The sequence below is a fragment of the Anarhichas minor genome, unplaced genomic scaffold (genome assembly GCF_050575085.1).
Source record: "Anarhichas minor isolate MPS153535 unplaced genomic scaffold, ASM5057508v1 ptg000009l, whole genome shotgun sequence".
In the NCBI taxonomy this organism is placed as follows: domain Eukaryota; kingdom Metazoa; phylum Chordata; class Actinopteri; order Perciformes; family Anarhichadidae; genus Anarhichas; species Anarhichas minor.
The window spans coordinates 2,948,818-2,976,688 of NW_027466455.1; the positions used below are offsets into that span (position 1 = coordinate 2,948,818).

Here is a 27,871-nt window from a genome sequence, read left to right on the forward strand (position 1 = left end):
GTCTGACGATTAAAGAAGCTTTTCACGTATTTGAAAAAAGTGTTTTCTCTTCCAATTTCCAACCTGCTTATTAATTAAAGGCTAACATCTGTATTTCTCAACCTGGACCCTTTTTTCCCATGCTTTTGTTTTCTAAGTGACGCGATATTTCAGAACGAGACTTCTGCTTGAGTTAGACACGTTAACAAACAACTGGATCAAGCAAAAGTAAAGAGAAAGTGTTTTATTTTTCTGTAGGGTTTTTTTCCATAATGTTGTCGGACCCTCATAATAACAATCTGAGCCTGTCAGGGATGAAAACAAGCACTTTTAGTGGATTACATTCCAGCCCGTTTAGCGGCTGCCATCTGCGGCGTTCTCCCTCAATACTGGACCAATTTCAAAAATGGTTGTCCCCATTAGTCACTTGGACACGAAAACATGGGAAAATAGGGTTGAAAACTCAAGAAGTTTCCGTCTAAATGAGCTTTCCAGTGTTACATGACGGAAGTCTTGTCAAGAGCAGTAAGACTTCTGGCAACAAGCCCTGTGTATTGAGTGTGAGCTGTGATGCTTTTATGGAAGATCTCTCTCTCTCTCCCTGCCAAATCAAAAGTAGGTCATTGCAAACTGTGTGCCCAAACTGTAGATCCCTGCTTCCATGTGCTGTAACTCTGTACACTCTCATTTCTTCATGTATACCTGTATGATAACAGAGATCAGCTCACTGACGTGTCAGGGCTAGGGATCCAAAATTACATTAAGGGGATTTATTGCAGGAGGCTGCAGGCGAGATGGCGGATTGGCTGTTGTTGCGCCAAGCAAACATTTTTATCATGTTAGGGGATTGTGGGAGTTGTTATTAACCATGGCAATAATAGTTAATAAGACTAAAACCCAGTTTGTTTTAGCCTGTCAGATAGTCGTGAGCTGCTCGTCTTCCGTCGTGCCTGAAAGAAGAAGCAGCATCCACTAGCTCTGTGCTCTAACTCCCCCTGTGGCTACTTTGTGCAAGAACAGTTTAGATGGAGGGTTAGCATTATTTGATGATACACAGAGTGGTACACCCTTGCAGTAATGGAAAGGAACTAAGTACTCAAGTACTGTGCTTTGGTACAGTTTGGAGGTACTTCACTTCTGTATTTTCACTTTATGTTACTTTATACTTCTGTTCCACTACATTTCACTCTACTACAGTTGTTTGACACTATGATTTGGATACGATGCAGTACTACTACTTTACTACTACTCTACCCAGAAGTACACAAAGTTGCTGTTGGCTCCACATTGCCAAACTAAAACATTAAAATGTTATAATATTTTATCATAACATAACTTTTTTAAATGATCCATTCTGCATGAGGAGTACTTTTACTTTAACTATATTTTGCTGACACATTTGTACTTTTACTAAAGTAACATTTTAAAGTAAGGAATTTTGGGAATATGGTATTTCTGCTTTACTTAAAGTTACTGTGAGGACCTTTAACTGGTTACTACATCAATTTAATACGGATGCCTCTGTATGACCCATATTAGTTACCAAGACCATCACTGAGAAGATTTGCTATTTCTATATAACTATTCCTAATGCTTGTCACCAGCCATATTGCTGTGCCCGCTGGAGGAAAGGGAGGCCCGAGAGAACCAGAACCAGGACTGCATGGGGCAGACTGTCAGACCCTGCTACTGTAAAACCAGAGATTTTCTAAAGGGAGTCTGGTGCGTCGTAAACACTACCATACATGTCCACAGGGACCGCCAAAATCAACACAAAATGAGAGTTCCTTGTGGTAGCTTTAAGTTGAGGGTCTGAATACAGCCGAGCCACCCGGACATGTGTAACATAACCAGCTAAGGATCCTTCCAATCGCCCCAACTGCCTGCCAGCCAGCTACACCAGTGATCTGACCGAGCTGCACAGCCGTAGTCCCGAGCCAACAAGCGCCTCCAAAAAGAACTGAGGGCGAGTCAGTGACAAAGGGAGCGACTGGGGAGGGGGTGGCACACACGTTGTGGGGGGGTTACAAAGTCAAGCAGATGGTTAAGAAGACGGGGCATGATGGCTGTGGAGTGAGGGCTTTGAAATGTTACAATCACCATGTGGCGGCCGTTAACCGCGGGGCGATTAAAGCAGAGCGACACACACAACCCTCAGCTCGCTCTAGCCGCTGATTACAGCACTCCTCTCATCTCTCTCTTATGTCCATCCTCTCTTTCTCTACGCTCCTCTCTAGAGAAGAGCCGCTTTGCTTCCAATTTGCTTGCGTGAGCAGTTGCATTATTCACCAAAGCCCTCCCATCTCAATCACACACTCACTAACTTTATGTATGATTGCGCGGATCATATTTAAATGAAACACTGTTTTATTTAACATTTGTAAGCCACCTGATATTGCACACCTAAACTCTAACAAAAGTAAAATTTCGAGAATTTCAAAATACATGAGACATCTTTAGAGGACTGTTTGAGCTTTATTTTGAAGGCATTTTCAGTGCGATTGTTCCAGACGTTTTTTTTAGGGTAAAATAAAGCAGGTCACTTCACTCTGAACTCTTGCAATGAGTTGGTTTGCACCGGAACATCAAGTGAAACTGTTTCCCCCCTGTTGTCAGATTTCAGAACACGGATTGGCTTGTTAAGATGGATTTTAGTAGAGCGAAGTGCATAAATGATGCATTTAATACAAAAAAAATCACACAAATCCTCAGGTATTTCCTAATTTATTCTATCTGTCCTCTCTCTCTCTCTCTCCTGGAGCACAAGCTTCAGTTTTCTACAGAAAATCACCCCGGTATTGGCCTGTCCTCACTGTCTGTCTGTTGGAGGATTACTTTTAAGATTTCATTGATCAATTTTTCAAGCGCAATTAGGTCTTGCCCTCAAGTTATATCGTGTACTTCTGAACCCACTCAGAGCCAGTGAGGAGCCTCAGATCTTTAACACAACAGCTGACTGGCTGTTGGCTCTGCATTGCGAGCCTCAAGACAGCGTTTTATTCTCTTATTGCCCATGTTTTAGCTTGTGTCTTTCATGTAGATGCGGCTGTCGTCTTACTTTACATTTTCAGAATGGAAAAAAAAAAGCTGGACGTGACTGAGGTTCCAATAGCTCTGGTTCCCTTCTAACTCTTTGCATGTCCCTCCATCTTGCTTCTTCTTTTATCTCATGCTTGATCTCTCCTACCCCTTCCTCCTAATCCCTCCACCCATGCCACCACTTTGTGCCGGTGTTGCTAAAGTCGAGCGACGCGGCGGACGTTAGAAATCTCACAGAGGGCACCTCATTAGAAACAGCAAGGCCTCCTCCACACATACCTTAGACGGGCCTGCTGGCAGAGTGAGGCCTGTGCGGCTTCTGCAGCGAGACGGGGAGAGAAATGAGGACGGAGATTGAGGGAAGAGACAACAAAGAGGGAACGGAGCAGCAGGGGATAGAGGTAATAGGCAGAGGCAAAGGTTGGGGTTGACAATCTTTCATCCCTCTTCATCTTTCCCTCCTCGCTCTGTTTCAGCCCTTGCATCTCGGCCTCTTTACCTCTCACCTTCGCCTGCTGGTGGCAACAGCTGCGAGAGGAAATGGAGAGAGAGCTGTCGTCTCATTGCTCCATCTGCACCGGCTACTAGCATGTCTGTGTCATGTTTCTTTCTCCCTTTCCTCATCCTCTCTTCTCCCCATGAATCTCACAGTGACTGCTGAGAGTGAGCTCTCTTGTTTTGCCTCCTTTGACTCGGACCATATACACCCGCTGCCCACAGTTTTCTTGACCCATGCTCTGTTGTATCATGATTTTGGGATGTTGCAGGATATGTTTCATTTGTGTGTGAGTCTTCTGTACCACAGCATTAGGACAGTGGTGCACACCACGATTGCAGTTACAGTTAGACACAAAGAGAAGTTCTAAACTGAGCTGAAAATTTCATTAAATGTTTGTTTTCATCATATTTAATCCTTGTAGTAATCTTAAAAACTAAAATGATCAACTCGGGTCCCTTATTGAGATGCTATAGATCAATCTGGATTCATGATTACCTGGAGCCTGCACTTTGCAAAGCTTGTGAATGCAATTTTTGCTGTTTTTGTAACGTGTCCCCACTCGCCCTCACTACCATCTTGCGCTCTTGACATCAATTGGAGACAGTCTGCACAGTAGTCATCGGACAAAGGAGCCTCGGTATCTAGGTTCCGCCCACACACCTATGCAGTAGGGCCCTGGACTTGCATTCATTCTAATGGCCATAAGGGTGCCACTCCTGTGGTTGAAAAAATAAGTCTGATTGTAGAGAAGTCTATGAGAAGATGACTCTACTTCTCTCTTGATTTATTACCTCAGTAAACATTGTAAACATGAGTTTATGGTCTCAATCTGTAGTTGCTAGCATGATGTTCATTTAGTAAATTATGGTCCATTTAGAGTCAAACAGACCATAAAGCAGAGTATGCTTTCAGGCGGGGCTACCCTGTGATTGACAGATTGCTACCACAGCTTTGTTCTTCTTACAACTTCAACCCTTTCACTGTGTGCTTTCAGTTCATGAAAGCTAAATATTAAAGTTGCCAAAAAATGTCTTATTCAGCTATCTGTTGTACTTAGCTCCACCCACTTGTGTCATTTCTGGTTGCAAGAAACCAAGATGGCAATGCCGAATTTGAGGGCCCAAAACGTCAGTCCACAAACCAATGGGTGACGTCACAGTGATTACGTCCACTTCTTATAAACACTCTATGGTCACACTCTTTTTCTTTTTATGACATATACAGCCATTCATCAGGGGGAGATCGAGATGTCTCGGCTTCACACTTTTGGAGCTGTTATGTCGTCCATCTTTATCTACAGTCTATGTAACCAAGACACATACAATTTAGCACCACTCATCTGTTTCACGTTGCCTCGACCTTGCTAATGTACGCTTAATGAATTCTTAAAAGACTTTGTTTCCCAAGGCCACTAGTGGTAGTGGTTTTATTTGCAACTAAGTTCTGAGAAATCCTCCTCAGAGATTTTTCCCTTCATCCCCATACAATGGAGGTGAATAAAATGTACTTTGTGCTGCTCTCAAGAAAGAAAGATTGCATTTAAAAGCATTGTGTCTTTCTAAAATAAATGTCCCAGTAACTCTGGATAATGCACTGTTTTCAGTGGAAACTTCTAAGTAATAGCCCATATGAAACCTCTTCACAGCGACATCAGTCCATTACCTCTTACTTTTTTTTTCTTTTTGCAGGCACATGCAATTCCGGCGTAGAGCGTTTCCATTGTGTTGCCCTGATAACAGGAAATTAATGCTCAGCCTTATGAAAGAAACGTGTAGCCCAGTATGGCACCCCTGCGGCGCTGCCTTTGTGATTTAGGAGCGTTACACGTCATTTTCATCCTCTCCCTCAATAGATCCTGTTTAAATGGACATCAGTGCAGTTTCATAGAATGGAAGGTAGGGGGCCCACACATGGTGACACTGAACCCTTGGAGGGAAAGAGAGAGAGAGAGAGCCCAAGATGAGGAGGTCTATCCCTGTATCCTCACAGCCTCGTACAAGAAGCTAATACTTCTTGACATCCGTGAAACTCTTTTTTTCATCTGCCGACTGAACAGTGATGGGGAGAGGAAAGGGGAAGGAAAGGAGAGAAGAGGAAACACTGCGGGAGTTTTTTTTGTGTACAAAATCAGCTCCAGTTTGAAAATGATCCTCTTAGTTTGTTTTTTTCCGAGTGTTGCTGGCTCTTTTGGTCCTGCCGAGAGGGGCATTCAGTCGTGATGTCTGTGCAAATCCTTTTTTTTTTTCTTTTGACATTTAAAGCAACGTTCTAGCTCACATCACATATAAACCCGGTTAATGTCAATGCACCGTGCAGAGATGTGTTCCTCTGAGCCCGAAGGCATATAGCACTAATTTAGAGCTAAACTATAGATCCACTTTCTTTTTACATCCATTCCCCGTGCATTCCATTTAGCTACACAATTAGATGTCATGTATTTTGGGTGTTTCCATCTGTGCTCAGACAGCCAAACCTTGTTATAGCACCTTGGCCCACAGAGACTGTAAGGAAAGCACAGGCAACAAAAAAAAAAAACATCAAAAGATAGCGGGGCACGGAAACCTCCCCACGTGACTTAGCAAATACGCGGTGAAAGCTTATATGCCATGCGTCTCGACGACTCTGGAACACCGCCGTGATCGCTGTGATCACTGTAATCACCGGTGCCCGTCCATGCTTTGGCAGGGAAGCTCTGCTAATTACAGAGAAAATGTTTACGGTTTGTTTACCAGCGAGAACTGGCTGCAAAACAATTCATTTCCATGCTATCCTGACTGGCTGTTGTCTGAGATGTGTTGACTCAAATCCAAGGTGAACTGTGCTCGTCGTTTGTCTAATTTCCCTCATTAGCCACACCGCGCACGCTTAAGTGTGAGCTCGGGGAAATGAGTTTGGGTTGTTCGGGGCCACTGGAGTTACTGTGGTGGCGGTGGAGATGCCACTGGAGTGTGTGGACACGGGGAACGGCTGCCCGGCTGCATCAGATCACATTTCTGTTTCTGTGGAGGGGCGACCGTGCCCTTATCTGCTCGCTGCTGTTAATAAGACAAGATGCAATAAGATTCGTGCTTTATTTGCCTCCAAGCGTCCCTTCTGACCATCTTGGCTCCAATTCACTTCCGTAACCTGTCTTGGCTTAGCGAGAGCAGTCCTTCGTACTTAAAAGGCACTTGAACGGGCACGTCTTCGCACTGCATAGGCACAGCTTGTCATTTTCCGGAATTAATTTCTCCTTTGCAGAACTACACCATTGTGACATTTAAGAGATGCAAATGGCTTTGTAACGGCCACGGCCCATCTCACCAGCGCTGCCATGCATTGTCCAAACATTCTCAACAGGCTCAGAAATAGCCCGGAGCCGAGCGCTTTTCTGTGTGTGTCCCCCCCCCACTGTTCCAGTGCAGGGTCTGTGTATTCATCAACACTGCTTATTTTTGAGCGGCCCTCCAGCCTGCGAGCAGAGAAAATTGCATCTAAACGCCGCGGTTTGAAGGTTACACCGCCCCAAGCGCGCTCGGGAAAAGTACACAGAATCAGTGAGAGGGGAACATGCAGATGAATCCAAGATAAATTTGGGTTAATGCAAAATAATGAGCAAGGACTTTGAAAAGTTTTTTGACGCCGTCTGCCATCCACTGACAAAGAGGCCTCCTGTTTTTAGTCGGCACCAACCTATTTTTTAAGCCTCTGAAATATAAACTGTAATTTTTGAATTGGAGGACAGCTGGACTTTATTGGTTTGCAGCGACTAGTTCCACCACTCACTGTGCTTGTACTGTAATATAGTCACAATACATTGAGCATGATTGTTACACTCAATAACCTCTATATGTCTATGTCCCCCTCATTGCCACGATCCCTCTCTATTGTCAGTAAGTCCTCCACATTAAACAGACGGAACAACAACACGGCTGTTGACACATCATTTATCAGTACCTTCCAAATCCATTACAAAAGAATGTTAAAAGAAAAAAGTATATATTTTTCAGATCTGAAATGTTGGTTTGTGTAGGTTCAGGCACAAAAAAATGTTCTATAGTTACTTAAACTGCAAAAAGGTTAAGTGGCATGTGCTCTCTGGCTGAAATAAGAAATACTGTCTTTTTCAGGCACATCTTTATGGAAGTGAGAATCTTTGAATTTGTCCTTGTCTAAGTCTGATCTAAATCTCCTCTGTGTTATGAATTAAGAACGGGTGAAATGAACCAGGGTACATTTTGAAAAATGATCCTGACAAATCCTTTTCCCTAACTGTTTAACAGATGATGAAAAAAAAAAATACACTTTTTTTCACCTGTTCTTAACTCATAAACACAGGAGAGCTATACTTAGAAAGCAACCTAGAAACGACCTAGAATACAGATCAGTTTTTTTCCTGACTTTCCTCTCAGGGCTTTCGTACCTTTTTAACTCTTCCTTGCACCTTTCATTTCCTGTCGACCGTATTTCTTGTGGAGTATTTTGCTATCCAAATGAAGGCTCTACGGATAGAGACAGTCGTGTGATATGTAAATAATAAAACCCTCCAAGACACATTCTTGACTTTGGGCTCGATCGATCACCGTGATTGGACCTCTGTGTACACATTGTGTTTGCCCCACAGCAACATGCAGAGAGTGAAGGCATGTACATCAATCTAGCTTCAAGAATATCTATTAGAAAAAAAAACATACACAGCTTACATTTGTAACAGCCCGCAGTGTGTTTGTATACAACACACATTAAAGTGTCAGTGACTTCAGAAAAAAAACATTATTAAACCCAACAGATTGCTTCAGAGTCCTCGGCTTACATGACGCACCGGCGAAGTAGTACACGAGGCCTCCACCAGAAACCCCAGTGTTTGTTTTCCATCCTCGCACAGTCTGTGTTTGTCTGTTTGTGTGCACAAGCGTCTGTGAATTCTTATCCCCCCCCCCCCCTGTTTACCACTTGTGCATACAGCCGCCAAGTCTCTCAGCACCGGCCAACAAATGGATTGTTATGTAACGGCCACAGCCTGCTACGTTTCACTGCCAACCTGCAGAGAAAGAAAGGGGACGGAGGGACAAAGGGAGGGTTAAAGATAAAGACGGGGAATGAGGGAAGAGGGAGGCAGGCAGTTAGCGAAAGAGAGAAGGAGCAAGTGACACGCCTCTGGCTAAATGTTGTGGTTCCAGACACGGCACAGCAAATCTTCTTTTTCGTTTCCCCCCTTTTTCTTCTCTCCTTTCTCCTTTCTCCCTCGTGTCTGGGTTTTGTCTCGTCGCATTATTGGTTCGGTTTGATTTGTTTTCCATTGAAGGGCTCTCAGCAAAGTGCAGACAGCCACTTATTTAGTATCTCCCATCCCCTTGCTTCGCTCGTCCGTCTTGCCAGCACACCCCCCACCCCCTCGCGCATGTGGAATATCAGCTTTGTGACAGGCGCACTCAGACAGTCGGCCCTGTCCAGGAGTCCCCCCGGGCCCGGTGAGACGTGCGAGGAAGGACGGAAAAAAATAATTCAACACTGATTTGACATCAGAGAACAGAGGGTCTTAGAGAGCTGGCTTGTGGATATATATATATATATATATATATATATATGTATATATATATATATATATATATATTCTCGCAGGTCAAACCCATTCTTAGCACGTAGCTAATCAGTTCGATACCGTGGCGGTCTTTGGCTTAAAGTCTCATGAGATCAGAGGGGGTCTGGGCCACCTTTCACTCTTCAAAGACATAGGGCCATATTTGTTCTACTTTTTTCTTCTGAGGTGGATCTTTATGGACGCGGGCTCCCGATAGCCGAGCAAATAGATAATGGACCTTCTGTATGCTGCAGAAGTGGATACACGAGGAACGCTGAATCCCACCCAGCAGCTTTCATGTGTCAACAACAGTCAAAGCTTCACAAGACCCACCAATCCTTTGTTGGCCGACCCTGTGCCGGCTCGTCACACGTGCGTGTCGGAGCACATTTAACACGCGATATTTAATGCAGGCACCTCACACATCCACTACAGACTATGTCGTTCTTTCATCTCCCCGCTTCATCCGCCGCCGCCTTTGATGTGGGATACTTGGAGCCTCAGGAATACAGTCCTGGGGAATGAAACAGAGTGGATCTTCGCTCTCACTCCGAGGATGAGGCTTCCCATTGATCCTCCCCGTGCATCGCTCTTGGTCTCTTGGTCTCTCGGCCTCTTTTCGTTGCCTTCGATCACTTACACCATCGCCTACCCCCACTCTCCATCGTCCATCCGTCCTTCCACCAACATCCATTACTGCCATCTGTCCTTCTCATGCAAGATGAGGCTCATTATTCCCCTTATGTTCTTTCAACCACTCATACACCTCTAGTGCCACAATAACAAGTCATCCGAGCTCTACACTGCACTCCGCTCATCTCATTAAAGAAGCATTTAGAATGTTGCTCCAACCCCCGGTCAAGTGGGCTGCAGGGGTCTATTTCATGCTGGGCTCCGAGTTGCTGAAGTGGAGGTTGGTGTCGGCATCGAGGTGTTGGCTTGCTCGCTGTATTTCTGACAAGCGGTGTTTCCGAGAAGCTGTTGCATGCATGTACCAAGCTGGTGGAGGTGAAGGAGACTCATTTCATCCAGTTGGGAAGCTCTAGCAGAGTGGGGACAATCTGGTAGTTTAAAGCGCGGTTCACATGTTGCGTCTAAAATGTGTGGAAAACGCCTGCAGTTCCAGTCTCATCCTTGGTGAGAGGAGGTTGCGCTCCCGTCTATCCTGCAACCTTATAAAAAGCATGTTGCGATGACGATGACGATAACGATAACGTTGCGGTAATTTAGCAGCAAACTTCACTGACTAAACTGAGCACTATAAATCCCTCACAGTAGCTTGATTGAGCCTGATTTGTCTTTGTCAGTTTGGCTGACCTTTCAATCAGATGTTGTGACGGGTTAGGGTTAGCGAGTAAAGTAGTCTGGGACAGATCGTAAAGCTCTGGGTTTCCCTGCAATCAAAATGATTAACTACTCCATATCCTTTAAGAAAGAAGAGATATCTGCCGCCTGTGATTGTCAAGCATTGCCACCTTCCGTGCGTCTAACAATGGATTTGAGGGCGCAAAAATCACGGCATGTGAACGGCCTCGAACAGTCATTTTCCATTTGTTTGAGTGTTGTTGGTATGTCAGTTTATATATATATATAAAAATAAAAATAAATCGTTTTTTAGTCAACTGACATAATTTCATTTCAAAACTTCCTTTGTATCCGTTTCATGTCCGTCCACTAAACGGCTTGCCGAGCCACCGTTCAGTAAGGTCACCGCTTCAAGGATGGAGCGGCTCACACCAGCTTCAGCCTGTTTGTTTATGCACTGTGAAGGCCACTCCGGCGTAATTAGGAGGATGTTAACACTAATGAGTCCGAGGTTATTAAGCACAAGAAGTGTGTGTGTGTGTGTGTGTGTGTGTGTGTTCCCTTGGAACACACACACTAGCACACACCTGTGCTCCTATAGATTTAGCAGAAACAAAGCAGTGTGACCTTTCCAGAGCATCTAAACTTAATTGCTCCGTATGAGAATACGGTTGTTATTCTGAACAGGTGTGATGTTGTTTCTTCATGCAGCACATGTAAAGGTTTCACAGCGGCCATTTGTAAAGCCTCTTTTTCTGCAAGCAGTTCCCTCATCATTTTATCTGTTCACTTCTACTGTATATTTCAACATAAACTTAAGACAAAGTCTTGCTTTCACCATATTTTGCAGCTTTAACATTTGGGGGAGGTGGTGTCGGGTGTGGCGGGTGCCTACCCCTCCATACATGGTACTCAAGCAAACACAGCAACACACACAGTCCCAGGGCAGAGCTTCGAGCTGCTGCATTCACACGTCTCTGTCTGCCGCCGCGGCTCGATTGGCATGCTATTCAAAGACTTAATGTGAGAGAGGATGCTGCTGTTATTGTTATTGGCTCGGTGTGGGTTTTTGTGTGTTCGTGCGCGTTGCTTCTGAGCAGGGGTGCACGAGCGCGCCGCTTATGCCTGTGAGTAATGGGTATTAAGGTGTCAGTTCCCCTTCTTGTACGAGCAGAGTGTTGAACAAAAATGTCATTCATGCGTGAGCTGTGGGCATTAAAAGACTGATAACACAATTACTGCAAACCCTCAGAAACAACCAAATGAAATAACGCACTGATATGCCACCAGTCTAGTCAGCTAAGCTGTTGTTGTAGTCAGCCCCCTAAGCTGTGTAGGTGAGTTTCTCTTCCACTAATAGTTCCAATACTCTAAACAACCATACAAACATCCCCACAGTACTTTGGAGACTGGGGATATTTTTTCCCACCCCTGCATGTCTTCTTTCCAACATGATTCAAACAGCACAGCTACACAACAGCACTGCAATTCACTATGATGACTCATTGTTGTTGTCTTGTTGAGACCAAGAATTAGCTCTTAAAACCACACGATTGTTTTTTAATCCTCTTCACAGTTCTTAAGGTATGGTGGGAAAACACACACACACACACAAAGAAATGATTAGCTACAGTAAATGTAGTCCTGACATTTGTTTCCTGGTGCTTATAGATATTTTGTTTAAAAAAAACACTTACTGTTACTGCTAGTAACTAATCACTGACCACACAATTAACTGACTGACTCACTGTTCTTGCATAGTTCTGTTAATACACATCAAAATAAATCGAAAGCCTCTCCCTCAGTCAGCCAGTGCCTTTGATGAAAGTAAAAATTTTTTTCAGTCTACACAGCTCAGTTGGGCGTCACCGTCTCAACCTCAGCAGACTATTGAACAGGCTATCAGACAGAGGAGAGTAGTCTGGGCTGATCAATGACATTCCTGGCTGTATATATTTGCAGCGCAGATGTCCTGTCCTGGCTTCTAGCCTTTCTAAAGACGATTCTCAGTCTAAAAGCATGACTACCTATCTATCAGCCTTACTGCTGAACCCCCCCACATCCTTCCCACTACTCCCACTGGATCCCTCCATTTACAGATATTTGGAGAAAGATAAGCGTCTGAGTGCTACCTCAGGAATGGTATTTGTACAAAAATCACTCTCTGATAGTAGCATCCCCTCCAGGGACATAACAGGCATTTTGAAATGTTTCAAACAAACCTCGCAAGCACATCATCGCTGTCGAAAGCAAAATATGAGAAACATTTGAATCCTCCTGAATTGCAGAAGGCACGGCTGTGTATCAAGTCCCCACTGGTAGAATTAGGGAGGGGAATAATCATCAGACAACCCGAGCTGACAGAAGTGATTTCTGAACAGTCTGAGGTATGATTCATATACAGATGTGTGCTGTTGACATACTGTAGTTCACAACCATGATTTAAAGACAATACTTCGCTGTTCTTATTATCTCTAATTTGGTATCTATTATCTCCAGGAGATTATGTATACGGACGTGTGTGTGTCTGTCTGTCCACTGCTAATCTCGCATACTGCTGGACCCATCAGCCTAATATTTGTTGTGCTCATTTATGACTCTGTGTGAATTGGTCCTCTTTTGATTCGCACGTCTAGCTAAGACATATGTATGTATGAATGTATGTATGTATAACTATCGTTTAGCAAATGACAAACTGAACCAAGACCAAACTACAACGGTGCGCATGTTCTCATGACGGTAGGAGGGGAGCTAGTTGTTTGCAGCCGCTGGGCAGCAGAGTCTTGGGATACGTTTGGCTGACAGATCTGACAGCTGACGGGGCTAATACAGCTCGCAGATTAAATCAAGTCATTCGAAACAAGCTAACCAATCTTTTCAGTAATTGCCCCTCTGCTTGGATCTGAAGCTAGACATAACAAAATAGGATTTTGAGAAGAGGGTGACAATCTATCACTGAAATCGGTTCCATTTTGTCAGTAGCCTATAATTGCATTCAGATGGAGAGGGTTAAGCTATTACTCCCCTGTTATGACTATCATCTTAGAAGCAAAAAAGCACCAATCAGCTTTAAAGAAATCAATGACTTCCAACAATATTGACTTGCAACAATACATTACCTGGGGAAACTTCAATGAAGGGAGACAAAGAGCCACAGTTTTCAAAGCTCAAGTTAGAGGAATGGGGAAGTGCACAAGGGGAATGGGTGTGGCTTTCCACACCCTTCCAAGGACAAGGGCCACAGTATTTAGGCTCTATCAAAGTTGGAATAAAAAGTAAGTATGAATAGAAATACTTTCGCGATAACCATCGGCCTAGCTTACTAGCCTGCCGAGATGTGTGGCTATAGCCAAGCATGATTGAGCTAACGTGAATTACCCAATGACGGCTAATATTCTCTCAGTTGGTATTAAATGTATACGGCTTGATTCAATTTGGCATCCTCATCTCTATCACCCCTTCACTGGACTTAGAAAATAACCTTAGATTTATCTAACTTGACCACCAATCACACCAAGACACAGTTTGTGTTTGGCTGCAGTATGTATCACATAAATGCCATTTACTGGCTTTTCAGGAACTTTGAACCTCATTTCAGTTTTTATTAGCGAATGGAGTTCGCTCGCAACCTGAGTCTGTGATAATATTTTGTTGAAACCCGTCTGTATTCCAGAATGGTCTTTCCCAGCAGATATAATTGTCCTCTTGTCCTCTTCATCAATGACCATGGCCCCTTTCCATTGATACTTACTACATTGATTTACATCTGGCATTCCCACATGACCATCAATGGCTCATAAAAGACCTAAACGATATTTAGTGACTTCTTGGTCTGATTTAATACATTTTAAAGATTAAGCCGTGAGTACATTCACATTGGTATGTTTTCAGATACATTTAGACATTACAATTGGTGATACTGTCACTTGAGGACATCCTCAAACTTCACAACTGTAGTTCAAAGGAACATCTTTCATCTCCAGATTTGTGGATATAGTCAAGGGCATGTGAAATATGTATAATCACTCCAATTATTTTTACAAGTATAAGGTCAGTCCAATTACTCTTTTCCAATATAGTCTAGGCCGAAGTGCCGTGTTCCGTCTCCAAGCTGGTGCAGAAGAGTGCGGACCCAATTACCACTGATGCTCTTATCAGCCTTTTGAGATCAAACTAAATCTAAAGGAGAGAAAGAGTGTGAATTTCATTGAGGTGTGAAATGGACAAGATCTAACCAAATCAGAACAATTGTAATTGTGTCAGGTACAATAGAGATCTCGCTTACTGTCTTAACTGTCTCACACGTATTACCGACAGTCACAAGAACTGTGTAGAAGCTCTGTAGCTAATTGGTCCAGATCTGATTAGCATCCTCTCTGCATTCTTTAGCATGTTTATAAAGATATTGTCTTTGACAAATATATGGCTGCAGTCAAATAGTAGAACAATTAATTCCAGTGTCTTTTCCTTGACCTCGATGGAAACGTCATGAGGTCAGGGAAAGACAAGGGAGGGCAGATGTTATAGGTGGCCGAGTGACGCGTCACATTAAATGTTGCTGCTCCGTGGAATTCTGGGATGGCGCGATAGTCCACTGTACCCTATGCTAAAGGCGATAAGAAAGTAAGCTTTGAAGCACATTTAGATTTAGAGAATTCGACCAGCTCTTGTCATGGCTGCCCCTTAGATACTTCCTGGTCATTTCCCTCAGTTGGGAACCTTCCTAAGCAAAAAAAAAAAGACAATTTAACCACAGCCCATGTATCTATAATAAAACCAAACACGTTAACACAGCACGTGTTGGCCCTAACACGTCTCTTTGGAGAATTTGAGGCTGCACTGATCAAATGTCATCTCTCCTCATGTAACAGGACGGTCCCTCTCATCCTTTTCGAAGCAATCTTGCACAAAGCATAGATAGAAGAGGAATATTATACAACCACATCAGAGAGGGGATTACTTGCTATTTCCTCTCGAGACGTAGCCAATCTTTGGGATGCCATTTCTACATTTCCTTATACACCGCCACAGAGAAATAGCTATCAGAGCAGGGGCGGCGATGTTGTCGAGGTTGTTGGACTACGAAAAGGGAGCATCTGAGTGTGTGTGTGTGTGTGTGTGTGTGTGTGTGTGTGTGTGTGTGTGACTGTATGTGGGTATGTGTGGCACAAGGGAGGGAGAGAGATGGAAAAGACCCTAACTTGTCAACAAAGTGTGTGGGGTCTTCACCAAGTTCGCGTGTGCGTGCGTGCGTGCGCGAGCGACTCTGCAACTTCGAAGATCAACAGCTGTCTGGAAACTTTTGCCAAACGTCTCATCTCAGCCCCTTGTTTTCTCCCCGTCTTTTTTTTTTCCCCGTCTCCGAAATCTATGTTGTGTCAAAAGAAAGCAGCAAGAGAAGGTTTCATTCTTCTCGTTTAAAAGGAATCAATAGCTCTGTCTCTCCCCTTAACCGCTTCAAAGAATCAGTCTGCACTGATGCAATAATACACACAGGTTGGAGGAACCATCTGTGTGTTATGGAGTTATTGTTTGAGAGCCTGTGTGAGAGTTTAAAATGAGAGGTGTGTATAAATTTGCGTGCGTGCACATTTCTGGTGCGCCTTGAGGCTTATTGCATCTCAAGAAGTGACTTCCCATCGGTCCTTCTTTCCTTATGGAAGTTGCCGGGCCTGTCTTGCAATTTTCACGGCATCAGCTCCCGTGAGGCTTTGCGGCTGGCGTACGACATTGCAACATTGACCGTAATGAAAAATCGTGGCGTCTGGTTTCTTCGATATGACCCGTTTATCCTGTTGGATAGTAGTGGCCTAGAATCCACTATCCCAAATCAATGGCCCTTTGCAGAGAAAGCATCCCAAACGATAAGCTCGACCAATACCCCCCACCCCCCACCCCACCCACCTCGCCCCCAACACAGAGAAAAAGGGTGAGGGAAAGGGGAAGGGTGTAAAAAAGCCAAATCAATAGGTTTTTCATTACTGCTTTGATTCATGAGTCTTTTCAGATTATTCTCCCTCCAGATCCGTGGACAAAGAAAAGTGTTGTTTTTTTATTTTTTGTCCGTTCTTCTTCAAACCAAATTACCAGCGGGCCCATGTGAATGGAAATAATAGAGGGGGCGTCCTGCAATGTTTTGATTCATCTCTTTGCATTCTCTCCACCTCCAGCGCCGCAGGTGGGATTGATTGGCCAGATCGATGGCGCCAGAGCTAATTGGACAAAAATAAAAAATATTTAGACTCTTTTGTGGGGGGATAGGGGGAGGAGTGGAACACATGAGTTCAACAGAGCATTTCCCTCATTATTGTTATTCTAGCGAGAGCAGGGAGGCAGATTGCTTGATTAGACCACGGTTGACTGAAGGTCAGAGAAATCCATACGCGGGCAGGTTTTTTGTTTGCTGACAACTCCCAAGGCAGTACTAATTTACTCTTAACTCTTGAGTTTTCGATAAAGGTAAACAGTTACTGTTTGGGGAGAACTCAGATGCAGATTCTTCAGTCTGCCGTTTTCTCTTAATCAGTTGAAGACCCTCAAATTCCCACATTTTCACAAAACATGTACATGTTCTTACACATACATGCATGTATGCTTATGTGAATATATTCACAGGCAAGTACACGTCAACAAGTCCTGATATCTAACAGCAAGATAGGTTGTCTGCTAGTGGCCCGCCTGAACTATAACCAAAATAAATCTGCTACCCTTTAGCTAAGGTTTGATCAGTGTCAGATTCCATCAGCTATCGGTGGGACAACAGTCAATATTTCAGAGGCTCTGGTGTGGCCAGCGGATATCCAGATAACGGGTATCCAGGCCATGACTTCCTCTTCCAGGCGCCAGTCGTTGTTTACAGTCAGATTAGCAACTTGAGAAGCGAGAATGGAGTTTGAGTTGAGAGACGATGTTTTATCTCTATAAACTGATATCTGCATTTGAATGCCGATGCAGGATAGTAATCCCTCACGTGACTGCAAGAGGTCAGCATAGGTTCATTTCAGCTTTAAACAAATGAGGACAATATTGCATGTACCAACCAATCAAAGGAAAATCCTGGTGTTTTTTAATGTTTTGCTTCAAAAGTTGATGCTTTTATTCTCATGACAAACGTGTGGTGTGGTCACTTTTTAGAGAAGTTGGACGCTCTTTTGACTTCCCTCTTGTTGAATTGTTCAAAGATGCGCTGTACATATAGCATCTTTAAATGTGTAGATGTTCGCTTGTTTTTAGAACAATGCCCTCCAGACGTTTATTCTTGGGCTTGTAAAACACCTTTTCTCCATCTTCTTCGCTCCATCTCACCTCCCTATTAGCGTGTGCTACATTGCAGGATTGGGTGGATTTTTGCCTCAACGGGAGCAGCAGGTGTTTGCTGGGAGAAGCGGTGACACATGGATGCGCCCTGTCAGACTACTCATTAGAGGCTCTGCACCTCCTTTGTCTCCTCATTTAGAGAAGAGAAGAGTGCCCGCACGCTCAAACACACACGCGCGCATACAAGTGCACAAAGCAGCAGGTGGCCTCCATCAGCTGGACAAATCAAAGCAGCCAAAGTCAACAGCGGCTCATTGGATGGATGTAGGAGTATTTCAGAGTACTCCTAGAGTTTGTCTTTCTTTTTTTCTCAACTTTGGCACTTCTGGGATTGAGACTCTCGCCTGTAAATGTGCTGATGATAAAGACAAAGTAAAAAGTGACAAGTGACATCAGGCGTACAGGAAAGTCTCCGGGGAAGACAAAGCATATGGTAGATGCTACACATGAGAGGGGTGTTAATTGATGAGAATTAGTTCACAGTTAGTGCACTCGTGAGATATGTAGTGATGATGCACGTGCTGCATGTCTAATTCTTGGGACACTCTAAATGAGATGTTGGTATTGTCGACTGTGTTAAAGGATTTCTGGAAGCCTTGTCAGCTTAATTAGAATCTGAAGTAAAGTTCCATGGGTTCATTGTACTCTTTGACGAAACACATGTAATAATAGTTGGGTACATTAACAGGGGCTGGAATAGGACCTGTTGAACCAATGAATATTGGAGACGGACCATAGTGACTGACACATATCGCATGAAAAAATGCTGGTACTGGAAAAGTACTTTTTTTTAAATCAAATTGAAGTAATCCCCTCTGGTATTTGATATGTTGTGTCTCGGTAGAACCCCTGCTGGTTTCTTGGCTCCTTCTTCGACACCCAGAACAGAATTAAAGCCTTAACATTACAGGCACGTGAAATGATGTTAAAATTACAACAAAGACGGAGTCAGGCTTTGTGACATTGTCTGATATAGTTGTGTCGTCTTGCTAGTAAACTATTTAAATGACTGAATCATGTGTTTTCCAGGTGGTGATGGAATTACACTCTAAAGTAGCATGGGATGGTGTAGATCTATAGACTCTATAGCTCCCTCATTTAAACTTTAAACTTCCCTTAGTTTGACTGTAATTTAATAACAATATATTGCTAAAATAACTAAAATGTGTTCCCTTTTAATTACTGTATGAAGGCACACTAGCATTTGCCCATAGCATTTCCACAAAGAAAGAATTGCCAAAATGAATGCAGTAGACGCTGAGATATCCTGAGTGTTAGTTGAGCAGTCCAGTGCTCGTTCGGGACTTGGTCATCCGGAGTGCGCCCATTCAGAAAGTACCAATTTTTGGGATCTTAGTATTGCTGCTTATCAAAAACATGTGAATGGAAACACGGCTTGCGTGGCAGCAAAAATACTCTCCTTGCCTCTCAAACTCTCTCTCTGCTTTAACTAGTGCAATGACATTCTTTAAAAGGTACTCAGCTCAATCTTCCATCAGCTATATCTCTTTTCCCCCTAACACGGCTCCTCTCTCATCCATCACAACATGGCTCACCTCTCTCCCTGTTTGTCGGCCATTTTACAAATCTTTCCTCCTCTTCCACAGAGCTGTCTCTTGCCCAGCTTCTGCAAAGCTCCGGTGCCGCACTGTTATTAATAAACACAGGGAAAGAAAACAACAAAACAAAGGAAAATGCCAACTTTCTTCTTCTCTTCACCATCCACAATTTGCACTTTCCCATCCTCTCCACTCCCTGTTTCCATACCCTGTTGTCTTTCTTCATCCTCTCTATTTTTCCTCCCTCCTCTGGCACACAACCTCCTTGCTGTGATAATTAGTCGGTGCTAAAATAATACAGCCTCAAGAAAAACACGAGCTGAGCAGAGGGCTTAGCTCCGCTGGGAGGGAAGGGGGAAAAGGGGGAGGGGTAAGGAGAAAGCCAGAGAGAAGAAACGAGGGAGAGGGAGGAGAGTTGTGTGTGTCAGCCCATTTCAAATGGCTACCAGTGGATTATTAGATAATGAAAGTGTCGGGTAGCTGAGTGACTGACTGAGAGTGTGTGTGTGAGCTCAATGAGACGACATGTGTCCATTATTTATCAGCCAGCCTTCTCCCCGTGTGTGACTGTGTGCGGCCCGTTGCCATGCATGTTGCTTGAAGGCCCTTTGGCCCTGCAGTCATTGTGACCTCTGTGACCCGAGCACACCTACAGAGAGATTTGTAGGGCTCAAAAAAAGTAAACCAAGGACATATGTGCAGGTACAGTATGAAAGACAATGTTTTGCACTACTGTGTACATGTGTGATTGTGCAGCCAGTCAACAGAATGTTTTTATTTTAATAATCGACTAAAAGTTGACTTCATTTAGCAAGAGAAAATTGCAGTCAAATTTGCAGTCAAATTTTCTTTGTGTCATGTCATTGTAAATTGAAAATTGTTGGGTTTCGTTTTCTGGAAACTGTCGAGAAGCTACTTGAAGATGTCACATTGGTTTTAACCAGCGGGGCACTTGACCAGGGCTCAAAATGTCGAGTAAAAGGAAACTTGAAAGAATCTTCTTCATCTGGAAAAGAAAGTGCTTGAACGATGGCAAGGCAATCAAAAGTGAGGTCAGCAGGAACACTCAGAAAGCAAAATGGCATGTACAGCGAGGCAAACACATCAGTCAAGAGTGTTACGTAGTCAGGGTGTTTTGGTCCGGACCAAGGGACAAACTGACACATTGTTGCATTTTAGTTCTGGTCCAGTTCCAGTTCGTGCTGACTACAAACGAAACAAGAGTAAACATGACGTATTATAGACTGACAGGTAAACAGTTTTAACAGCTTTTGACTTGATAATTGGGGAAAATAGCTGCGCTGACTTGCGTAGCCTTTGTGTTGATGTGCTTACATGGCCTTATATCGAATAATTATAAGTTTGCTTCCTGAACAGATTTCAGGACCGGCAGATGGATTTTTTAGTAGTTAAGCTTCTGAAATCCTGCTAAAATCACATTTCTGCTTTCATAAAATCCTGCGGCCGGTTCTTTCGCATGGAGGTGGACCGAACCACTTTTCGAGGCAATCGCGGTTCGGTTGTTTGGTTTGCACCAGGGTTTTATTGACAGCTCTCAAACCAGCCCAAATGAACCGTAGCAGGTAAACAGATCGGAGTTTGTTTTTGACAAACCAAACAGTTAAGGTGTGACAGCACCCTGTCTCTTTATATGCAACTGTGTGTACATTTCAAATGTGTAACTTCATATAGCTACAAATACATGCATTGGTATCTACTTATACAGCCTGTGTTTACATGCATTTATGCTCCAGGGAAGACTTGACAGCCCACAGGGTTGAGAGCAGTTCACTGTGGCTTCATTACGCTATGCTAATCAATGCCAACGCCCGTCACCACCGGGCTTAGTGGAGTCGAGCCAAATCCTAACTCGTGTGTTTCAAACACAAAATCACTCAGCGCGCGAGGCGGGTGGATCTTTTAGGCTGGAACTCAAAAATACTGTTGAGGCAAAGTTCCTTTGACAGGCAGATCTGAGGAATTTCCTTTGTTGATGTCGAGGGCTGCTGGTTACACTGACAGCATAGCCAACACAAAGTTTTGTCAGTTTGCCCTAGTTTGAATGCAACGCAACTGAGGGCGAGCGAAACTGCTGTGGCTCGGATGACTGGGAGTGCCAGCCCTGGTGCTAGTTACTAGTGCTAAAGCTACACATGACTACATGACGTGCACCGTCAATAACTCATTTTAATACCCAGAAAGAGTTACTGTCTTTCACATGTATTTAAAATGGAATATTCAGGCCACTGAAGTTTTTTCCAAACTTTTCACTGAATTGTAAATGGAACTTTTCACCGATGATGGAACTTCATGTTCACAACACAGCTTTTCTTCTATGCATGTTCTTGACTTGCGTTTGAGAATACACCATACATCTTTCTGTTGTAACACAATGATGACCCCCTTTCTCCATCCTCTGTGTGCGTTTTTTGCAGCTGGGACAACATACATCTTCGGGAGAGGCGGAGCCCTCATCACATACACCTGGCCACCCAATGACCGGCCGAGCACACGGGCAGACCGGCTGGCAGTGGGCTTCAGCACGCAGCTGAAGGAGGCTGTTCTGGTCAGGGTGGAGAGTGCCAAGGGACTGGGAGATTACCTGGAGCTGCACATAGTAAGATACCGCCTTAGGGATATCGATGGGGGGGTTGGAATGACGGTGGAATGAAAAGTGAATGTACCCTAAGCTACATTCAGTCAGATGAATCACTCGGGGAAACCCAGAAAGTAAAAGGGGGACAGGACAGGTGTAAAAATTGGGGCTTAGGATGATGCCAAGGACTTGGGGCGATTTAGACATAGTCACTGGAGGACAAGAGAGAAGAGGGAGAGAATGAGTGAAATGATGAATGGAGGTTGGAGAAGCAGAAAGGAAGGATGTCAGAAAATTGGACAGCACCAAAGGACGGGGAGGAAACCAGAGGCCACAAATAGTAAGAGGGAGGCTGAAGGAGAATGAAAAGGACAGGAACCAACTTAGGGTCATTGGTGCAGAATGAGTACCGTGAAAAGCACTTTGTTTGCAGCAGTGCTTTGTTTTTGTACACAATATGACACTGTACTTGGATATTCAAACACAAACTACTGAAATGTTGGTGTTTTGGGCCGGTAAAAGATGGAAGCATTTTATATACGCATTCATATTTATGACCCTTCAAGACCCTTTAACTTTATAGGTTGGAGTTGGACTGAATTTCTGGGGCTTGAAGGCTAATTGTAGTTTGTTGTAACTTAGGTTTCTGGTAGTTTTGATCTTAATTTCAATCAATATATACCTAGAATTAACTTAGTAAATACACTTTGATGAGAATGATGTTGAAAACTATGATAATAGTTTCAAAGTATAGATAAATACTAATATGCTCTCAAATTATGCATTTGTAATGACTTACAATTTCCTCCTCCTTGATTCATGAAAGGGTGTCGTTAAAACTTCTCTTGGATTTAATTGTCCTCACAAACGGCATTTCTTTCTTTGGTGTGTGTAACTTCCAGGGGTCACCGAGAGGAATCTGTGTGCGCAGAGTCCAGAAAGCACTAATCACCCACATCACTTCTTTTTATCTTCTGTCAGACTAGTTATTGGCCTCATCTCTGCTTTTATTGCTTTCATGTGTTAGGCTTAAAGGTCATTTAAGACCCCCTCTAATGATAACTTTAAATATCAATTAAGTGACAGCAGGCATTTAAAAATGCATTAACACTGGCTCTAATTGTCTCGTTGACCCTGCGCTTATTCTTCCCAATATTACATTCAAAGCTCAGTTAATTACCAACCAAGACCTCACCTGGTGACTCTGATCCACTCATCATCGTGTCCGCATCACACAGTTAAACATTGTGTGCCGTCAGATTCACGACTCCACTGTTTTACTGTACCAGCTGGTGGTGAAAATGTTGCAATGTCCTGCAATCCCTTTACACTCTCTTAAGGAACGCACTGATAGGTAACAATCAGTGTTATCCACACTTATCTACTCTCAGCTATCTGGGCAAGTGTGTGCGCGTGTGTGTGTGTGTGTGTGTGTGTGTTAGTGTTCACACCACTCCAATTATCGCAGTGACCCCAATTTGTTTGGGCTGGCCATGCCTGGAAGCAACAGGAACATTGTTGACCCCGGTTCACTTCTCATCCAGTGATCAGTAAGCTGAGAGGAACAGAGGAAGGGATGATATAAGAGGTATAGGTGAAATAGTGTGGGGGGGGGGGGTCTAGGTGGATAGACAAAGCAGTAGGTCAAGGCCAATTTGAATGCTCTCAACATCAGTGATGATGAATAATGATGATAACAAGAGGGATGAAAGATTACAGTTGTTAATCCAGCGGACACAACAAATGATGTTGGGGTTGAGGTGGGGATGTAGCAGAGTTCAACTGCAGCAACTCTAAAGGGTGTTTCCTGTGATTTGTAGCACTATTTCTGCTGTTTTTTAGTACTGGGTTGTTTGGAGAGAGTCACATATGACTCAACCAACAGTCCATATAAATAGTATATGATAGAATAACGAAAGCTAAAATGTGGCATCATTCACCTCTAGTGTTATGTCTCCATGCAGTTTGCCCAGGTTTTCAACAGCCATTCAAATAATGACACAGCAATGTAAGTGAATGGGATTTTAAATACTTACAACTCCATTGTATTGGGTGGGGGCAGATATTTCAAATATTAGGGAAATGAAACCGAAACTATCCACATGACTTTTCTGTAATTTGGGTGAACTGATTCTTTAAAACTTTTTACAGAGTATTAGATGAGTTGGTGCATTAGTTCTTTATTGTAACCTGAATGAGTGGCTCCTCACTGTTTATCTCTGCCCGTCCCTCACCATCCATCAACAGTCATTATTTTGCTTGCTCTTCTCTCGACTGCGTATTCTGCATCTAACTTCTGTGTCTTTCATTTGCTCCCTCATTCCCCCACGTCTGTCTCGCTCATTCTCTTTCTCTCCCTCTTGCACACACATCAGTGCCTCCGACACACCCGCCCTGCTCCTCTGCTCCCTTTGCAATTACATTTCATTTGCCGCCACTGCTCCCGAGTCGCTCGCCTAAATGACTCTGTTCAGCCCGTGGTGGGTGTTTGGGTCCCGTTAATTATGCCCGTCTCTCTTTGAGGGGAGAAGTACAGGCAAATTAGACCTGAGAACCTAGGAGCTACGGCCCTGTGTCATCCCACCTGATGGGGGCCCTCACAGACCCAATCAAAGTACAAAATAGCTTCGCATTAAAGCAGTGATGGTGGCCCTTAGGTCCAATACCTGGGGCCTTATTCATTAGCTTTGGCTAGTGGTAAAAAATAGCTAGTAAAAAATAGCATTTCATTCGTCATTCTAGGTTCGCTTGTTTTGTGGTGGTTTGTGTTTTGTTTCAATTTCCTGGCCCTCTGCATTTTGAGAACAGACATCCACCAATGACGCAGTTGATTAGTGTTAAAGTTAATGGCCTTTCTTAGCCAAGTCAGTGGCCCAAAGACTGATCACCACCGTTAACTGTCATGACAGGATATAACACAGCATGATGGATGCAGTGTCTGTCTGTCTAACTAGAAATACTGGCGCGGCTGATAATAACACGGCACCAGGATGTCATGGAGCATGATTCCTTATCTCTCACGAACCACCCGTATCTTTATATACCCTTCTGCCCTTACATGCCCTCCACCTCTTTCATGTCCCCCCTATTTCTGTCCATTTACCTGACAGAAATCACTCACTACATCTTCTTGACATGCTGTCATCAGGCCCCGGGGTAGGAGATGAGGTTATGGGATGCTTAATACTGAGTGTGCTGACTGTGGCTGCTTTAATAAGGACATAGTGTATCCTCACAAGGCCTTGTTTCTTTGCACTTCCCTAATTATTTACTGTGGGTGTGTCTGAAAGTGCTGCAAACTTTCTAGTTGACATTTTGAGGGTTGTAGATGAAAAAGCTCTGCGATTCATTATCTGGAAAATGCCATGGGAATGAGTCATCGCCGAGCAGACCAAACATGACCGCGCATACTGCTGTTGCAGTGCAGTATTACCCATATGTCTGTAAAGATTCTCTGTCATCCACGTCGGGGAACATGAAGCAGTAGTTCACTAAAAAACAGTTGGGTTTGCTGTGAAGTTTTGCTGCTCATCCAGCAGACTTCATCAGTTCTACTGACTGGTGGGGAGTTCCTCTGTATTTAATCACTCAGAGAAGTTAAATACCTTAGAACTCCCCAAGAGTCGGTAGAGCTAATTAAGTCTCTTGAATGAATGGTGAGACATTTCAAGAATACTCAACAAAGTCCAGTTGTCTTTTCATTCTGCACAGATAAAAATGTAGGTAGCTCAAGTTGTAACCGCTCAATGTAATGCATGCACTGGGGGTTACAACTAGTTTGGGGTTTGAATTTGCAACTGGCAGTCACGGTTGTGCTCTTTTTGCCTCAAACTGCTACTAGACTGTCCGGCCATTACGGCCTATTGCTGCTAATCCAACCTGTTTTTATTCCTAACAAAGTGCTGTTAATGCTGTTATTGCATTTACTTTGTGGCACTCGTTTTTTCCTGAGAAAGACTGTCCTAAGTCCTCTTATTTAGCAATTCCCAGGTCTTTCAACCATACCTAGGCCTTCATCGGCAAATTGAACTTGTTAAGGTGTAATCAACAGAGTACATGACCTTGGTCAAGGAAGTTGCAGAGATGGTAATCCCCATCTCTATTAAAGGTTGGTCTCTGGTTTTTGGACGGGAATGGTCTTCTTGATCTTTCCTAACCACGTACACTTTGTTTAAGAATTAACTTCTTACCAGTTGATGCTGTAAAAAGTATCCTAATACAATGGTTCGTAGAACATCTTACGAAAAGTATTCATTCTTCATGTCTTCTCCTACGAATGTACAGCAACATGAGCGATCATTGCGTCTGTGCAAAACCCCTGTGGTGCAAAACCTGTTTCGGCAACAAAACTCTTTGGTTAGGTTCAGGAAAGGATTACGGTTTGGTTAGAGCAGTCATTTCGTTAGATAACTTGCATATGTGGCGTTAGTTAAATACGTAAGTTACGTAACAAAAGTAAGGTCGAATCAACGATTTCTGCTTTCCGGCATTAAAATCCTGTTTGTTTGACCCATCCATCCATCCAGACCTCCTCCCTATGTAGACTTAGTCGTTATCTACGTCAACTGGCTCACTATTGCATTGGTTATGTACAAATGACAGCGTATTACTTTTCTTAGGTGTAAGTACAAACAGTGAAGGAGAAACAACTTGAAACGGTTTTCCAATATACTTTGGTCAAGCGATGACACCAAAGAAGCCTGTAGGACTTGTTTGAAAGTTCTGGGAAGTAGTTAGGATATTTATTCCCGAGAACATTGAAGATACCCATTTGGTTTTACCACTCACATTATGAATTACATAGGAACATATACAACTTGTATTACTGGTATTATTATCAGTGAGAATTTCAGTTTTTACTCCCAGTTAGTCAGCAGGATGTCCCCTCAATGCCTTTGACAGGATGTCAGATCAACAGAAGTAAAAAATGGTCATTTGGGAGGGTAGGACATCATTTTTGCCAATCTTGATGACATTTCCACCATCGGGCCTGGGGTGTGGGACTCGGGGAATGAAGGGTACAGACAGATATAGAAGTGGGCTGATAGCTAAATCTCCCATCTGTGGCTGCTGGAAAAAGCTAATGTCCTTGCAAGACCTTGGAGGCCAAAATAAACAGGCCATAATTTATATTAAAAAAGCCCAAAGCACTTTTTCTTTTCTTTTCTGACACATCACCAAGCTGCTATGATTATCATAAATAAGAAATGCAATCATAGCAAAGGCAAATCATAGCAAAGGCACTTGATTCACATTATGTGCTGGTATTCTCCAAGAAGTGCGGTTGTTAGGTCAGCCAGTGGTGTATAGTAACGAAGTAGAAATACTTCGTTACTGTACTTAAATCGGTTTTATGGATATCTGTACTTTACTTTACTATTTATATTTCTGTTGACTTTTACTTTTACTTCACTACATTTTGCAAAGAAAACTGATACTTTTACTCCGATACATTTCCCCTGAAACCTTCGTTACTCGCTACAAAATCAAATCTATCTTTAGAAACAAAATGAATCATGAGACCAACGTTGGGGACTGTGATGGAACAGAGACTGCAAGCAAGCAGGTTTGGTGAATCAGTGGTCCTAGCTTGCAAGTTAAATCATTGGTTAATCACGTTAATGCGCAATTGCAAACAAGTGCTCTCAAAGCCGCGGTGTTTAGATTCCCAGTGATGCCCAGGATGCTATATGCTATAGCTAGCGAGCGACAACACGAGTAGAATTCCACACAGGACGGGTGGGATGAGGAGAGGTGGATGGGTCAAACAAACACTGGTGTTTCCTCCAGGAGGCCGCAGTTTGTGCCGTGTGTGAAACGAGAAGCCAATGTTGATTTACTTGTGACGTGACTTCCGTACTTAAGCAACGCCACTTCCGTAGATATTTTAACGCAAACCACGATCTTTTCCTAAACCTAACTAAGTAGTTTCATCGCCTAAACCTTCGTTGTTTCCTGTGAAGATGGAAGTTTATTTTGAAAAGACAGTATGCGTGTAACAAGCGAAAACTGACTCA

General features: G+C 43.5%; 1 protein-coding gene across 37 annotated transcripts in view; it reads left to right on the forward strand.

The window, feature by feature from the left end:
- nrxn2b (neurexin 2b) overlaps positions 1-27,871 on the forward strand; it is a 528,601-nt gene that overhangs the window by 400,906 nt on the left and 99,824 nt on the right. For all 37 annotated transcript variants that reach the window (XM_076087049.1, XM_076087035.1, XM_076087034.1 and 34 more), the window contains one exon: positions 21,694-21,875. In XM_076087049.1, coding sequence (XP_075943164.1) covers positions 21,694-21,875 — 182 coding nt within the window. The remainder of the gene's footprint in view (positions 1-21,693; positions 21,876-27,871) is intronic.